At 36.2% G+C, this 16,234-nt stretch overlaps 3 protein-coding genes across 4 annotated transcripts in view; 1 reads left to right on the top strand and 2 right to left on the bottom strand.

Annotated features, from left to right (window-relative positions):
* The window catches only part of LOC110700686 (DExH-box ATP-dependent RNA helicase DExH14-like), a 34,261-nt gene extending 31,206 nt beyond the window's left edge, over nt 1–3,055 (top strand). For both annotated transcript variants that reach the window (XM_021878269.1, XM_021878270.1), the window contains 4 exons: nt 104–274; nt 1,786–1,932; nt 2,296–2,427; nt 2,521–3,055. In XM_021878269.1, the coding sequence (XP_021733961.1) occupies nt 104–274; nt 1,786–1,932; nt 2,296–2,427; nt 2,521–2,607 (537 nt within the window). In that variant the 3' untranslated portion in view covers nt 2,608–3,055. The remainder of the gene's footprint in view (nt 1–103; nt 275–1,785; nt 1,933–2,295; nt 2,428–2,520) is intronic.
* Nucleotides 3,056–3,260: 205 nt separating this feature from the next.
* Nucleotides 3,261–7,875, bottom strand: LOC110700687 (flavonoid 3'-monooxygenase-like). Its single transcript, XM_021878271.1, has 3 exons — nt 7,159–7,875; nt 6,087–6,539; nt 3,261–4,074 (listed from the first exon to the last, which is right to left on the bottom strand). Exons 1-3 carry the CDS (start codon nt 7,609–7,611, stop codon nt 3,427–3,429), a joined length of 1,554 nt encoding a protein of 517 aa, XP_021733963.1. The 5' UTR covers nt 7,612–7,875; the 3' UTR covers nt 3,261–3,426.
* A 3,383-nt stretch (nt 7,876–11,258) lies between these two features.
* LOC110700685 (chaperone protein ClpB1-like) lies at nt 11,259–15,649 on the bottom strand. The gene is made up of 4 exons (XM_021878268.1): nt 15,229–15,649; nt 12,191–14,438; nt 11,893–12,090; nt 11,259–11,796 (listed from the first exon to the last, which is right to left on the bottom strand). The coding sequence occupies exons 2-4, from the start codon at nt 14,426–14,428 to the stop codon at nt 11,503–11,505; spliced, it is 2,730 nt and encodes a 909-aa protein (XP_021733960.1). The 5' UTR covers nt 14,429–14,438; nt 15,229–15,649; the 3' UTR covers nt 11,259–11,502.
* Nucleotides 15,650–16,234: the final 585 nt, after the last annotated feature.

Raw genomic sequence — 16,234 nt, 5'->3', positions numbered from 1 at the left:
TATGTTTAATGATTAACTGTGACCTTCCTGTGGTGTTCAATAGATATATTTCTTCTTTTACTCCTTGCGAAGAATTACTGTTAACAGTTTCTTTGGTTTACAGGGGTTGTGGTTTGACAATGGTTCTGCTTTACAAATGTTACCCTGCTTGAACAACAATGTTATGGTTACACTCACAAGACAAGGTATATCAAATGTGCAGCAACTATTGGATGTTCCTAGGGCGACTATGCAAGGTCTACTTGGAAGTTTCCCAGCTTCAAGTTTATACGAGGTAAAGCAATGAAAGAGGATTTCTCCCTTGCTCGCAATTTATTTTATTTTATTTTTTGAATTTTGGACATATCTTGAAATTAGCATTTAGGCATCTCATTACTGCTAACTGTGTGGGCTTATTAGCTATATTGTAGTGTGGGTGATGCTGAGGTGTGCAAACATTAGTGGTTGAGTAGCTGAGTGTGTAGGTGATTATATGTACAAATGGAAAAGAAAGGAATTTGGCCAATTATGAGAGAGAAATACAGAAGAGAGGACATTGGGTTTGAAATTTTCTGTTTTCTTCTTGTGCTTACTCTCCAGGATAAATGTTCTGTTCAGAGTTGAATTACTTTGTAGAGCGAAAAATATTCTCTGGGAAGATTTGAAGCTACAGTTATCTAATTATTATTATCTTTTTTTTTTTGAAACAAGTCCTAAAGGACACTAAATTTCATTAATATAAGCCATACGGCATCTATAATTGACAATGAACGATAATGAAAACGAATTTAACAAAATCAAACAAGAATTAATCGGGGAAGGGCTAAGAATCCAAATACATAAATATAACAATTCGGCATATTCTCGATTCGTTGTCTCATACAACTTTTTGAGTGGATCTGTCGTCGCTTCGCAATTTTATGAGAAAGTAAATTCTTGTACTGATTCCGTAACCCGAATTCGAGCCATACAGGGGACCAAATTAAGCACAAATAAAACCTTGTCTTTCGAAGGAGACCGAAAAAACCCTGTCTTTCGAAGGAGATCGGAAAAACCCTGTCTTTTGAAGGAGATAAACCCTTTCTTTCGAGGGAGACATTATTGTAACCTAAAACAAAAGGCTTAAAAGAAAATAAAAACTGGGGCTTTCCACCGGTGAAATCCGATGGAAGCCCCTTTAAAATTGACAATGGAGACTAGGTTTAGAAGAGAGAAGAGAGAAGAGAGAAAAGGAGGCTTAGGGTTTTATTTTTATCTCTTGGTTTCACTTATTTATTATTATCTTTTTTTCCTAATAGATTGCATTTGTGAATAAGTGGCATCAACTCAAGGTTGCCAAGAATCTGTTCCTGGGGTCGGGATTGTTTTAGGTATTCTTTGGTCTTGCAGTTGACTCATTTACTGCAACACTTTTTGATGGTTATCAAATGCTAGTAGTAAGTCAAGAAGCTGCAGTTCTCACTGACTAATAGAGGCATTGATAGTTATTCTACTCTTTTTTTCTTGGGATATTTGTACTCAAAACATTGCACTCTGTGTATAACACGGGATAAGTTCTCATGAATCAAACCTGGTAATTTCTAAATTTTCTTGATTTTGGAATCTAAGCCGCAGAGGATGGGTAATATGTGTTTGGTGGTTCTATGTTCTTGTCTCTCACCAATCTGCTGTATTTTGTGTGAAGTTGCACAATGTTTTATTTTCTACTTAAGACTGTTGAAACTTATATGATTTTGTTTATTGTTCCTGCGCTGTTCATCCTTTTCCAAATTTATGTATGACTTACATCTTATTCATTTACTTCAGGATTTGCAAAGGTTTCCTCGCATACATGTGAAATTGAGACTTAAGAAAAAGAATGAAAGGGCGAGTTCTAGTTCTCTTAATGTGAGGTTGGAGAATGTTAATGCCAAGCGAAAGACACCAAGAGCATTTACTCCTCGATTCCCAAAGGTAAATCTTTAGAGACGGTGATTTGTATTGGCCAAATGTAAATTTGTTGTTTGAACTGATCAAAACTGGCTTTTTATTTTTTCCTAATAAAAATATATAAATATAACCCCTAAGACAAATATCAGCCTTGTTGCTGAATCTATATTTCTTTTTGGGATTTCTAAGCTGTGGATTCTTCAGTCCATATGATATCAGGCTTTGTTAGTTCTAAGTAATATGTTTACTATTTGGATGAAATGTGGGCTAGAGCTAGATTCAGGCTTAAAAATTTTACCAGCATCAATTTCACAAGATCAGCATGTAACCACTGTGTACTTCTAAAATCAAGTTTACCCGTAACACAAACTGAAATTATGTTAACAGGTTAAAGATGAAGCGTGGTGGCTTGTACTCGGAAATACTGTCTCTTCTGAGTTATATGCATTGAAGAGAGTTTCATTTGCTGACCACCTGGTTACGAACATAGATTTTCCGTCAGATTTGGTCATATGCCAGGTACCTTGATTTTATCAAACTAGAGAATAATATGCCTTAATTGATAGCCAGTAATTATTTCATCTTAATTGATGTCTTTCTTCTTTTATCCAGGGGTTGAAGCTCATCTTGGTCTCAGATTGTTATCTTGGTTACGAACTGGAGTACTCTTTGGAAGAACTTCTCAGAGATCAGCCTTGAGGAGTCTAGTAAGGTGCCAATTTCAAGAGCCAATGTGCCTGCTTTAAGTCGGTATTTTCTGATATAAGGGTACGGATTTCTCATCTGATCTGGAATTTTCATTTGGCAAGTTTTATGTTGTTTTAAGTTGTATGCACCGTAAAAAAATAAAAAAGAAAAAAATATGTATGCCCGATGAAGATCTCGTCAGGGAGAATCCCAAAAGGCCTTGCCAAAGTCATCAAATGGAAAATGCATCCAAGTTAAGTTGTAAATACTCCGTATATGGTTTTCGATCATTGGTCAGAACTGTTTTTATGCTTTACACAGTGTACTGAAATGTCAAATACAAGACAATGAAAAGTGCTCTTCGCCTGTAGAGCGTATACCATATCTTCAAAATCGAATGATCTCTGAAATGAAATTTTGGCCATGTTTACATAATTACAAGTTTCGTTAGTTCCCGTCCTACTCTACTCTTTACAATGCAATTCTTATACAGTTATACCCAATTGTTTTCACTATTACAGATTTACAGACTTATAAAGTGAATTTCAGAATGAGGTAGAATTGCCTATATAAGAGGATTATATTGTTATTTTGTACCTCTTTCTGTGATTCTGTCAGTCATGTAATTACTTTATCAATTTGATAATTGAGTCGAAATCTTCAAATCAAGTAAGCAAAGCATGAATACCTCATTCTGTGATTCATATAGTTATTTGATTGAAAGTACAAGGAACACTCATATGCACAAAACAAGTGCAAGTTCTAGCTATAACCAAATTCAATATGTAAAAATGCTTGGAATGCTACAAATTATCTTACTGAAACACCACTTTAGTATGATGCTTTATAGGCAAGGGCGGGCAGCCTAGGTAGTGGATGGACCATCAAGGGTTCCTTTCGTTGCAAGGTCAGACCATAAGCCTCTTCCATATTCAACTTCTCGGCCACCCGCCCATTAGCCAACTTCCAGTCAAAACCATGGACCAAAGTGGCTGTCAATAATTGAACCATACGAATTCCCAAGCTCATCCCAGCACATATCCTCCGCCCTGCCCCAAATGGAATAATCTCAAAATCATTACCCTTGACATCTGCATTAGGCCTCTCACCGTCCTTTAAGAACCTCTCAGGCCGGAACTCTAGTGGGTCGGTCCATACATTTGGATCACGCGCAATGGCCCATACATTGACCAAGAGGGTGGTGTTCTTAGGGATGTAATAACCGTTGATTTCACACGACTCGGCTGAAATTCGAGGGAGGGAGAGCGGAGTCGATGGGTGGAGCCGGAACACCTCCTTGATGACAGCTTGGAAGTAAGGTAAGTTAGGGAGGTCTGATTCATTTACAAGTCGGTCTTGACCCACAACTGAGTCTAGCTCTTGTTGAACTTTAGCCAAGATTTTTGGATTGCGGATTAGTTCTGCAATGGCCCATTCTGTTGTACTTGACGATGTATCAGTCCCTGCTGTGAACATATTCTGTCACAAGATTAAAGTTAAATAAGAAATCAAGTTTGGTTTATGTGAACATAATTTATGTTATGTAACTAATGGCCTGTTCATTTTAGCTTAATTTCTGTTCAGTTCAGCTCAGCTCAGCTCCAATCAATTCAGTTCAGTTTCCAATTTCCTTCTTTCATAAAATATCCAGTTCAGTTTAGTTTCAACCAATTCAGTTCAGTAAACGTGAACAGACTTTAAATACCAAAAAATTCAAAAAGCTAGGAAAGAATAAAAATAAGATCATATAAAGCTTAAACACCAAACATAAATAAAAAAATTAAAAAAAAAATAAAAAAAATCCAATTTCTCATTTTGTAGAAAATTAGAATTCTTCTATTTTCTTTTATCAACCAAACAAGCACTAAAAATAATGAATTTTTTTTTATTTTTTTTACGAGAAGAAGAAAAATTGATTGTTGATACACTAGAACAACGACGTCACTCCAAAGTACAGTAACTAATAATGGTTGATGTCGTGAGACGATTTAGTGAATAGGACTGATAAAATAGAAGGGATAATACCTCTCAAAAACGACTTGGGTGACCTTTAACCAATTTGACTGTTTGTAAGATAATGACGTTAGTAATTTCTAGGGGATTTGTTAAACGTCGCCCGCAAATCTCCACATAAAGCCCACAAATATTTTTACTTTGACTCTTTTGCCCTTTTTCTAATTTTTACCGAAACCGTAATTCACTCTCACGAAGAATGTGGAGCTGGAGTGGATCGCCGAGAGACACCGAAGAGCCGTCATCGTCGCCGGAAAGCGAGATAATCCGGGGGAAAAATTACGAAAAGTAGGGGTGGCGTCTGGTCAGGACGCCGCCACCATGGTTGTGGCGTCCTGGCCAGACGCCGCCACCATGGCTGTGGCGTCCTGGCCAGACGCCGCCACCATGGTTGTGGCGTCCTGGCCAGACGCCACCCCTACTTTTTGTAATTTATTTTTATTTTTTTTTGTAATTTGTTATTTTTTTATTTATTTTTTTTCTTTTTTTTTTGTAATTTTATTTAAACTTTTTGTAATTTTTTTTAAATTTTATTTAAAGTTTTTGTTTTTTTTAATTAAACATTAACACAAAAAATTCTGATTTTAAAAAAAATATATACATTAGAAATAAAAACATTAACACATAAAACAAAAATATTAAACATTAACAAAAGAATTCTGATTTTCCAAAAAAAAAAAAATATTAGACAAAAAAAAAAAAAAAAAAAAAAAGTGGTAGGGCGCCTGGCCAGGACGCCCAGCCCCTAGTGGTGGCGTCTGCTCCGGCCGCCGGGACCAGGGGGCTGGCGTCTGACCTGGACGCCCAGCCACGGCGGTGGCGCCTCTGGAAAACGCCACAACCGTGGCTAGGCGTCCAGGTCAGACGCCAGCCCCCTGGTTCCGGCGGCCGGAGCAAACGCCACCACCAGGGGCAGGGCGTCCTGGCCAGGCGCCCCACCTCTTCTGGTTTTTTTTTAAAAAAAAATTAAAAAAAAAAACCCTGCCACCGTGAGCCGTCCTTCCCTCCGCCGCTGTGGCCGCCAAGTCCTTGCCTTGCCGCCTCAACATTGCTGTATTTTCGGGTGATTAGAGTGTGGGTATGGGTTAGATTTTTTTATTTTAGGTTTAGGGCAATAAGGTAAATTCAATATAGATTTGTGGGCTTTATGTGGAGATTTGCGGGCGATGTTTAGCAATCCACATTTCTAGAGCACCTACTACTCTACGTCTCTACCAACGACGTGGGGCTTTAATTGCCACTTCAATAATGTACAACTTCATCTGTACATGTCAATATGGAGTTTTTTTTTAAAAAAAATAAACCGTATTTTACTTAAATAATATTATTCATTAGATACCACTAATTTCTAAGCTAATTTGCTTGACTAAGTAATTTGGCTACTTGCAAGCTAATTCCTAAAAGCAACGGATAAAGCTGTTATAACGATACCATATATAAAACTGCAAATAAAAGATAAAAGTTGTAGAGATCATTACCAAAAGCAAGGCCTTAATCTCAGTGTCAGTCAATTTGCCACCCTCACCATCACAATTATCTTTCAAAGAAATCAAAGTGCTTAGGAAATCCCCACCAAAATGATCACCCTTTAAGTTAGCCTTGTGTTCTTCCAAAATGGCACCTAGAAAATTGTCAAACCTCTTATGTAACTTCTTCATCTTAGAAGCAATCCCTTGCAAGTCTAGCCATTCTAAAGCCGGCACGAAATCGCCGATGTTAAACTCTCCGGCAAGGGTCATGACTTCCATCACCATGTCCTTGAATTCCTCTGATTTTTCATCACTTTCGCCCGTGCCATCGCCAAAAACTCTCCTTCCTAGCATCACCCTTGATAAGGCATTGGTGGTGCACACATTCAAAAGTTGTCCTAGTTGAACTTGTTCATTTGATTCTGCCTTTACTAGTGCCTTTGTAAGTATTGCCACTTCCTCCTATTTATGTTCCAAATATTATTGGACAAAACAAAAGGTTAAATTCCATGCAAATTAAAATAACTCTTCAAATACATAAGATAACATTTATGATATGCAACAATTATTTTGATTTTTTTGTTTTTATGGTACTAGATATCACACTTTATATAGATTCATGAGTCCCTCAAAAAAAAAATATATAGATTCATGTGTAAAGAAATTTAATTATTCTCCTTCAAAAAAAAATATAATAATAATAATAATTATTATTATTATTATTATTCTGGTACTTCTTCAATTAGTTGTTAATTGTTGTAAATTAGATCAAAATACAATGGATGAAATAGTTATTAATTCCGGAAAATTAGAGTATATTGCTACTATTAAGCTCATCTAGGATCAAGCATGATTTTACTATTTTTTTTTTCCACCTACTTACATAAATATTTTGCCAGCCAAATAGGCAAAACAAACTTTGCAACGTTCTTTTGAGGAAGTGTCACACATTTAATGTTTCACCTTAATTGTTGTACGACCAAAAAAAAAATCTTCATAAAATAATTAACATAATTAAAGAAAAATCAAATATACTACGTATATGACTTTAAAATTATAAATAAATAAATTTAAAATGAACCTGACGAATTGGTTTGTAATCTTCCATAGCCTTAGCAGAAAACAAGTGAAGTGCAGAAATTTTCCTAAGCAACCTCCACCTTTGACCATAAGGTGCAAACACCAAGTCTTGGTAGTTATATGCTATGTACTTTGCTCCTGAATTTGGAGGCCTACTTGAGAAGTTTGCATCATGGCTCTTTAAAAACTGCGCCGCCACTGAAGCCGAAGCCGCCGCCACCACATGGACGTACCCTAGTCTCATGTGGAGGAGTGGTCCATATTTTTGTGCTAGGGCAGCTAGTCCCTTGTGTGGGACTGGCCCCATGTGTGGTAGGTTTCCCACTATAGGCCACGGCTTCGGCCCCGGTGGAAGCGGCCGGGGGTACCGGTTCCGGGTGATGGTGGTTGTGATGAGGTAGTAGATGAATATGGCTAGTGCAATGGTGTAGGAGGTTAGTTCTAAGGGTGACATATTTACTATTTTGAGGAGGATATATGAAAAATGGACTTGAGTAATAAAACAATGATATGAAAGTGAGGTACTTTTTTTGTGAAGAGTTAGGTGTGCATGTGGAAGGTTGTTATATAGGGAGATATTCTTGGGGGTAAACAAATGCAAAGTACTTTTTATTTTTCGAAATAACTACTCCAGTGATTAGATGGTTGTTAAATAAGGAATATACTTGTGGAGTTATGGTTAATAGGTAAAAGTTAATGAGTGTTCTCGGGCATTGGATAAGAGAATTAAAATTGGAAATCTTAAAGTGAAACTAATATTAATTACACCGAATGATGCGTGATTTTGTCATGTATTCCTAACTTAATATTATTTCAACCAATATAATTATTCCTTATCTAATGATTCGGGCCGCTCGTTAGCAAGGTCCTGGTTAATGTATCAATCAGGTGCTTATTACAGAGATTAGGAAAAAAATGCAATTAAATTAAAACTAATATGGAGTGCAACATATTAAGATTGGATTATTACAATATAAAAGATTTTAGACAAAAAGTTTATTATCAAGAGCCCTTTCCCTAAATAATGTTGGGAAATTATCTAATTTCCAAATTACAGCTACTCTTTTTTTAATTCCCACTATACCGTCCACGTCAACTAAGGAAAACAAACCAGTTTTTTTTTCTCGGTCCAGCAACAAACCGCTACTTCAAATAGCGGTGTTATGAGAATAAACCGCTACTTGAGGGCTTGTTTGGCATCATTTTAGGAAACTGAAAAACAAAAACCAAAAACAGGAAACAAGAAAAAGGTGTTTCCACTTTTCTGTTGTCAATTTTCAAAATTATCATAATTTTAATAAGTTTATATAATTTTTGATTCATTATAGGACTCATATCATATACTTTTTGAAAACAAAAAACTAAAAAACAGAAAATCACAGCAATGCCAACCGAACCCTGAAGTAGCGGTTTTAATTTTGTAAACCGCTACTTGAAGTAGCGGTTTTCCTCAAAACACCGCTACTTGAAGTAGCGGTTTATGAAATTAAAACCGCTACTTCAAGTAGCGGTTTATGGGTTTGTTTTGTAAGTTTTTCTTTAAAAACAAAATATCTATAAATCAATCAAAATTAAACCTTCAAATAGTTGAATAGTTGTATCCCCAAGTTCCATAAACCTTTGATATTCGGTGCAATTTGGCGTGCAATCGGTGTCGGCAATCACAAATCCTTTGATATATCCTCGTTTCTGGTTATATTCTCACAGCAATCATTGTCGGCAAACAACCGTAGGAAGGCGTCGATGGTGGCGAAAACGGCTTCCAGCGCGAGGGATTGTTGCGTTGGAAGGCTACTTGATGAGTGTCGTTCGAATTTTTATTTATTTTTTTCTTTTTGGATGATTCTGCTGAATTACTTTACATTGGGAGGGGAGAAAGTGATTTTATTAAAAAATTAATTAGTAAATACAAACTGCTACTTCAAGTAGCGGTTTCTAATAAGTAAACCGCTACTTCAAGTAGCGGTTTCTAATAAGTAAACCGCTACTTGAAGTAGCGGTTTTCAGTAGCACACCGCTACTTGAAGTAGCGGTTTTCTAATAAACCCGTTTTCTTAAAAAATTCTCACTGAACCGGTGACGTGGACGGTATAGTGGGAATTAAAAAAAAGAGTAGCTGTAATTTGGAAATTAGATAATCTCCCAACATTATTTAGGGAAAGGGCTCTATTATTAAAAAGTATATATGTTCTTTTAAAAAAAAAAGAGTGTATATGTATGTATTCAAGTCACAACTAGAACTGTTATCATCATAGTATTTTTTTGAGTTTCAAAAATTGCTTTATCAATAATGTCATTAATATTGCTATAAATAGCAAGATTGTATGCACATTTGAATAAAACAAAAAAAAAAAAGTAGCTAGTAGCTGTAGTTGTTGCCAAGTTTTTATTTGACAGGAAGTTGTTGCCAAGTTGATTGGAACAAAATACAAGTAAGATATTGTGCTATGAAGGTGTGGTGGTTGTATTGTGAGTTCCATATTCTTTCTAATAGTCTTCAATTCTTCGTGCCCATCTTACAGTCATTCAGATTGCCACGTGAACACCTACAATTAAAAATACTACTACGTACTAATGCATTTGAGTATAATTTGGAGAATACTTCTTAGCTAGGGCACCATATGATGCTCATAGAACCAAACTCAATTATTTGTGAGCACTCGATTTTGATTTTACGTTGTTGATAACTTAATTTTGATTATATGCGGGTTATACGATTGTTTTTAACTTTTTCAAACTTTAGTTAATATCGATCGTTGAATTTTCAAAATTTTCTAACTTATAAGAACGCTTTTATTTTTACAAAGTAATTGCTGAAAGACTAATCCAAATTATGAGCTTAATTTGTTGACTTTTCAATTTAGATTATAATAGAGTTAAACAAATATAAACTTATTATTTTCATTATCTTATGCAAGCCATTTTTCGTTTAGGTACCTAATTTATATTCTCTTTACTTATTCATTATTTTACTATCTTATTATCACACATATATGCACTGGATTCCAATTCAGAATTCTGATCCAAATCCAATTGACACTTTAACCTACTTTTTTTCAAAAATCACCTACCTTTCTATCACATATTCACATCTATCTTACTTTATTCATTTTTGTCATAAATACTTTTTTTTTTTTTAGGAAGTCATAAATATTTCTTACATATGGAATAATGCATATATAAATACAATTAAAATACAAATAAATAAATAAATAAACAAAGAAATAAATATATAGAGAAATTAATATACCAGTAGTACTAAAGTTAGGCGCATTGTCATACTAATCAAACATAATTGGATAAATTTGATTTTTCTGAGAAAAGTGAGGATATATCGTCCACACATTCTAACTACCACTCTATTCCGTATGACGTAGCCAATTCACTTCTAATGTCGTATTGAATAAATTGTTTGGACATTGACAGCAAATTACGTCTATTCATGCTCATGTTACAAGAGAAGATACCATTAATAACACTATCACTAACAATTTTGATGTAATTGTAACCCGTAAAAACAACGTTGAAATTGGAAATTTAATCCCCATAAGAGACGCTACAAGAGTGGAGTTTCTTTTGCCCTTCCCCACTCTCAAAGTGCATACCGACTATTTCGAGTCGAATGGATTTATGAAAGGTTTCACGCTAATAGAATAATTCTTCTTACTTCTCAAAAAACAGATTTGGAAGATATTTCCTCCGTTAACTATTAATTGCAATATAGAGGTATTAGTTGTGAGACATATAACATTCCTTATTGTAATTAATATTTAACGGAAAAAGTATATTAAGAGCATTATAATTTACAATTTTCACATGACTACTCTCCTCAAGTGCCTGTAAAAATTTTGCACCGACATTCTTTCAAATTAGGCTGTAAAAATTAAGATTGTCCAAGCCTCCACAATTTTTATATACCTTGATTTTCTTTTTTAATACTTGAATTTTAAAAAAAAAAAAAAAAATCCTGCATTAATTTTCCCCTTACATTTGCTGTCCTATATACAACTTGCAAATTATTATTAAAAAATTTATATACCTTGATTTTCTTTTTTAATAGCTTGCAAATTATTATTAAAAAATTGAGAAGATAAATAGTAATAGGGGAAAATTAAAATTTCATTAAAACTGACAAAGGGCATAAACTTCAACTCACAAGAGTCAGAATTTTCCCCTTACATTTGCTGTCCTATATACAACTTAAAGCCAAAACGAACAGTTTAACACCCATTAACAGATTGAACAACGTTACATAAGTCCATTTTTAAAAGGAAAATTTGTTAATCCATGAAATTAGGAAAAAAGCCCATAAAAAGGAAAGCTTTCATCATCCTACTTGAGCTCTTCAGTCCACCATCTCATCGTCCTCATCATCAAGCTCCTCGATCTTTAACTTCTTTGCAGCTTGTGTAGCGTTACTTCGTGGTCCGTTAGGGACTTGAATCAGGACCTCAGCCCTCTGTCCAGTTGCAGCATTAACCATCCCACCAGTTTGCTCCACGCGGTACACAAGTCCATCCATCCCAGCATCAATGAAGACGGTTGAATTCTCATCAATTTCCTCCTTGATGAGCATTTTCGACAATTCTGTGACGACTTTCTTTTCTAACCATCTCCTAATAGGCCTTGCACCATATACCTAATGACCAGAACGATTAAAAAGTTAGTACAAAAAACATACAGCATGTTACAATATTGAAGAAGGAAAAATAGTTAGGACACCAGAAATACTTACTGGATCGTAACTCTCTGCTAAGACGTAATCTAGAGCACCATCTGTAACTGCCAAGGCAACACCCCTCTCAGCAAGACGTTTAGCCACATCCTTCATTTGCAGCCTAGCAACCTTCCTTAGTTGCTCATGTGATAGAGGATCAAATATTACAACCTCGTCCAACCGATTGAGCAGTTCAGGCTTGAAGTGTCTTTTTACCTGTGAACAACAATGCAACATTGTTAATACATTCGCTCACTAATTTAAGTTAAAAATTTTAAATCATACAAAACAATATTTGGAGTTCCAAGATAATTACCTCTGCCATAACTCTCTCTCGAGCAGTCTCCATTGTGCTCTTGCCCGAAAGTCCAGCAAGGAGATGCTCTGCACCAAGATTAGATGTCATTATGATCACTGTGTTCCTGAAGTCAACAGTCCGCCCTTGCCCATCTGTCAGCCTTCCATCATCAAGAACTTGCAAGAGTGTGTTGAAGACAGAAGTGTGGGCCTTTTCAACTTCATCGAATAATACAACACTGTAAGGCCTTCTTCTGACAGCCTCTGTCAATTGCCCGCCCTCTTCATGGCCAACATACCCTGGAGGAGCACCAATTAATCTGGCCACAGAGTGTTGCTCCATATACTCTGACATATCGATTCTCACCAGCAAATTCTCATCATCGAAAAGCTGTTCTGCAAGAGCCTTGGCAAGTTCAGTTTTCCCAACACCTGTTGGACCCAAGAACAAGAAAGAACCAGTTGGTTGTTGAGGTCTCCCTAGTCCAGCTCTAGATCTCAGTACGGCTTCTGCAACAGATGCAACTGCACTGTTTTGACCCACCACTCTTTGGTGCAATTTCTCATCCAGGCCAATTAGCTTTTCCTTCTCATTCTCACCCAGTCTGGTGACTGGAATACCAGTCCATCGGCTCACCACTTCTGCAATCTGCTCTGGCCCAACAGTTTCAGTCAACAATTCAACATCGGTAGCATTAGATTCCAATCTAGCAATAGCTGCCTCGACTTCCTGGATTGCTCCATACCTCAAATCAGCAGCCCTTGCAAGATCATATCTTCTTTCAGCCTCTTGTGCAGAAATAATGAGCTCTTCTCTTTTTTGCTTCAGTCTACGGAGCTCATCAATCCTCTCCTTCTCCTTCATATATTTCATCTTTAGAGGCTGAAGTTTATCCCTCAAGTCCTCAAGCTCCTTAGTAACCTCCACTAACCGTGCTTTGCTAGCTTTATCTTTTTCCTTCTCAAGAGCATGGAGCTCAATTTCTAACTGCATTCTCTTCCTCTCCAAATTATCTATCTCCTCTGGCTGGCTGTCTAGCTGAACTCTGACATTTGCACATGCCTCATCAACCAAATCAATAGCCTTATCAGGTAGATGACGACCTGTAATATATCTGGCAGATAGTTGTGCAGCAACCACCAAGGCTCTATCTTGGATTCGAACTCCATGGTGACCTTCATACTTTTCCTTCAACCCTCGAAGGATACTGATCGTATCAGGAACACTTGGCTCAGCAACATACACTTGCTGGAAACGCCTCTCGAATGCTGCATCCTTCTCCACATACTTCCTATACTCCTCAAGGGTTGTTGCACCAATGCAACGAAGTTGACCCCTGGCAAGCATAGGCTTAAACAAATTTGCAGCATCCATGGAACCTTCAGTTCTTCCTGCTCCTAGGACAAGGTGGATTTCATCAATAAAGAGAATGACTTTCCCTTCAGCTTCTTCCACCTCTTTTAACACAGCTTTCAACCTCTCCTCAAATTCACCCCTGTACTTGGCTCCAGCAACTAGAGCACCCATATCCAATGCAATTAGCCTGACATCAGAAAGGTTGCTCGGAACATCACCGCTCACAATCCTTTGAGCCAGGCCTTCAACAACAGCAGTTTTACCCACACCCGGTTCACCAATCAACACAGGATTGTTCTTAGTCCTCCTTGATAGGATTCTTACAACCCTCCGAATCTCCTCATCACGACCAATCACAGGGTCGAGTTTCCCAGCCTGCTCAACCAAATCACGGCCATAAGTTTTCAAGGCTTGGAAAGTGGTGTCTCCCGTAGCACTTTCCACTTTCTTCCCATCCTTCCCACGAAGCTTCTCAACCTCAGCCTTCACTCGGGCCATCGTAACCCCAGCCTCCTTGAGCAGATCAGAGACTTGAGAATCCTCAATAATCCCCAAAATCAAGTGATCAACAGCCAAATGCGAATCCCCACGAGATTTCTGAAGAGACTGAGCACGTCGAATAGCTTTCATGAGAGTAGTGCTAGCTGGCACCTGATCAGGTGGAGGACTTTGAGATGGAAGATTCTTTATAGCCCTCTTGAACACTCTTTCCACCGAGTTAGCAGCCTCATCGCTGCCACCAGCATGTGAAACCGCTTGGCAAAGGATACCACCAGGTTCACCAATCAAGGTGGTGGCAACATGAAGTGGAGTAATCTGAACATGTCCATTGCTCAATGCCAATTCATGAGCAGCAAGTAGTGCCTCATTTGTCTTGTGGGTAAACTTATCAGGATTCATATTCGATCACCTATTGTACATTGCACACAAAAAGTAAGTTCAACAATTCACTAAAAAATTACAAATCCACAAACCAAAGATCAAACAAAGTGCAACCAAATTATAAGAACTCATACACCATTATTCACAAACCATTAACACAAGTAATATTATCCCTATTACTAAATACTGATTTTTCAATTGAAATGCATCCAATTATAAAAGTATACCTTTCGATTATCAAAATTTACTATATCAATTAACTCACAGTGCGATAAACATCCTCTGTATAACTAATTTATCAATAGTAATGCAATACAGAAATCAAATTTCAGGATTAAACTAACTTGAACACTATAATTCTGGCTCAAATCCATAAAAGCATTAACATTGATGATTATAATGTCAAAATAACAATGATTCCAGCATTCTACATAACATTATACAAAATTCGAATAAATTGAAACAAATCATACATTTTCAGTGTAATTAAGAGCTACCACATCCCTAATTTCACAAAAATGATTAACATTGAAGTTTTCCAGTTTATTACACTACAAGTCTACAACCAACAATCATACAAAAAAGTAAGAAAATAAATGAAATCACACTCAAAACACTGATTCAAAATTCAAACTAATATAGTGTAAATCAAAATAATTAAACACAGAAGTTATAATCAAGAAACAGAGCAGAAACAGAACAAAATTCATCAAAATTCAATATAAAAGCAGACATTCAAAGGAAATCAAACATGCAAAATAAGAATGAAAACAAACAACTAAAATCAAAAAGAAAAGTGTAGGAGAAGAAGCAAATACCTTTGAGAAATAATCGAAAAGCTTTGAAATGAAAATTGAAGACGAACTAACTGTGAATTCTTGATTTCGAAGAAAACGATCGAAATTGAAGAGCGTAGTATGAGAGAGAAAAGGTGAGATTGAATTGATTTAGTGTTGGTTCAAAAAATTGTTTGTGAATTGTGAGTGAATGAGCGAAGAAATGGAGGGGTTTTTGATGAGGAGAGAGAGAGGAGTCTGGAAGTCGGATGATTTTCCTAGAATTTACTAGAATTTTCATTATTACTTTGCGCTTTTTTTTTTCTTTTTTTTTTTTTTTGGGAGTAAGGGGGATTAATTGCAGAACTCCATTTGTTAATATTTTTATCCATATCTTACTCCCAGTGCACCACCGCACCACGCACAGGGTATTCCAGGTTTAGGTTTGTAAAATTTATAGTGCTCCGTATTATTTTGCCGTGTGATAGGGGTTACTTCGTTTGTGTAATAGGAGTTAATTGGTCAGTGTAAAAAGCGTTACTTCGTCGGTGTTATTTGATTACTTGGTTAGTTTTATATGGATTACTTAGTATATATTATACGGGTTACTTCGTCGGTGTTATTTGATTACTTGGTTAGTTTTATATGGATTACTTAGTATATATTATACGGGTTACTTCGTCGGTGTTATTTGATTACTTGGTTAGTTTTATATGGATTACTTAGTATATATTATACGGGTTACTTGGTCAATTTAAAATGGGTTACTTTGTTCTTTTAAATGGTCACACGGTGCGGTTGGCCACACATAAGACGAACTGTTTTATGATCTATAGCTTTAATTTAGTCGACACCATTTTACTTTTATAATATTCACAAATTATATTTTGACTAACTTTTTATGATCTATAGCTACAAAAAAAATGTCTTACCCTTGAATTTTGCACATGTTTTAAACTTTTCTTACTTTCTCTCTAACTTTTGTCTATATTGTATGTTTCACTTTTATTTTATCTACTTTCTCCTCCTATTTCTTAAATACCCGGAA

The sequence above is a fragment of the Chenopodium quinoa genome, unplaced genomic scaffold, assembly GCF_001683475.1.
Source record: "Chenopodium quinoa cultivar QQ74 unplaced genomic scaffold, ASM168347v1, whole genome shotgun sequence".
NCBI classification, from domain to species: domain Eukaryota; kingdom Viridiplantae; phylum Streptophyta; class Magnoliopsida; order Caryophyllales; family Amaranthaceae; genus Chenopodium; species Chenopodium quinoa.
This window is presented reverse-complemented; position numbering and strand designations above follow the sequence as displayed.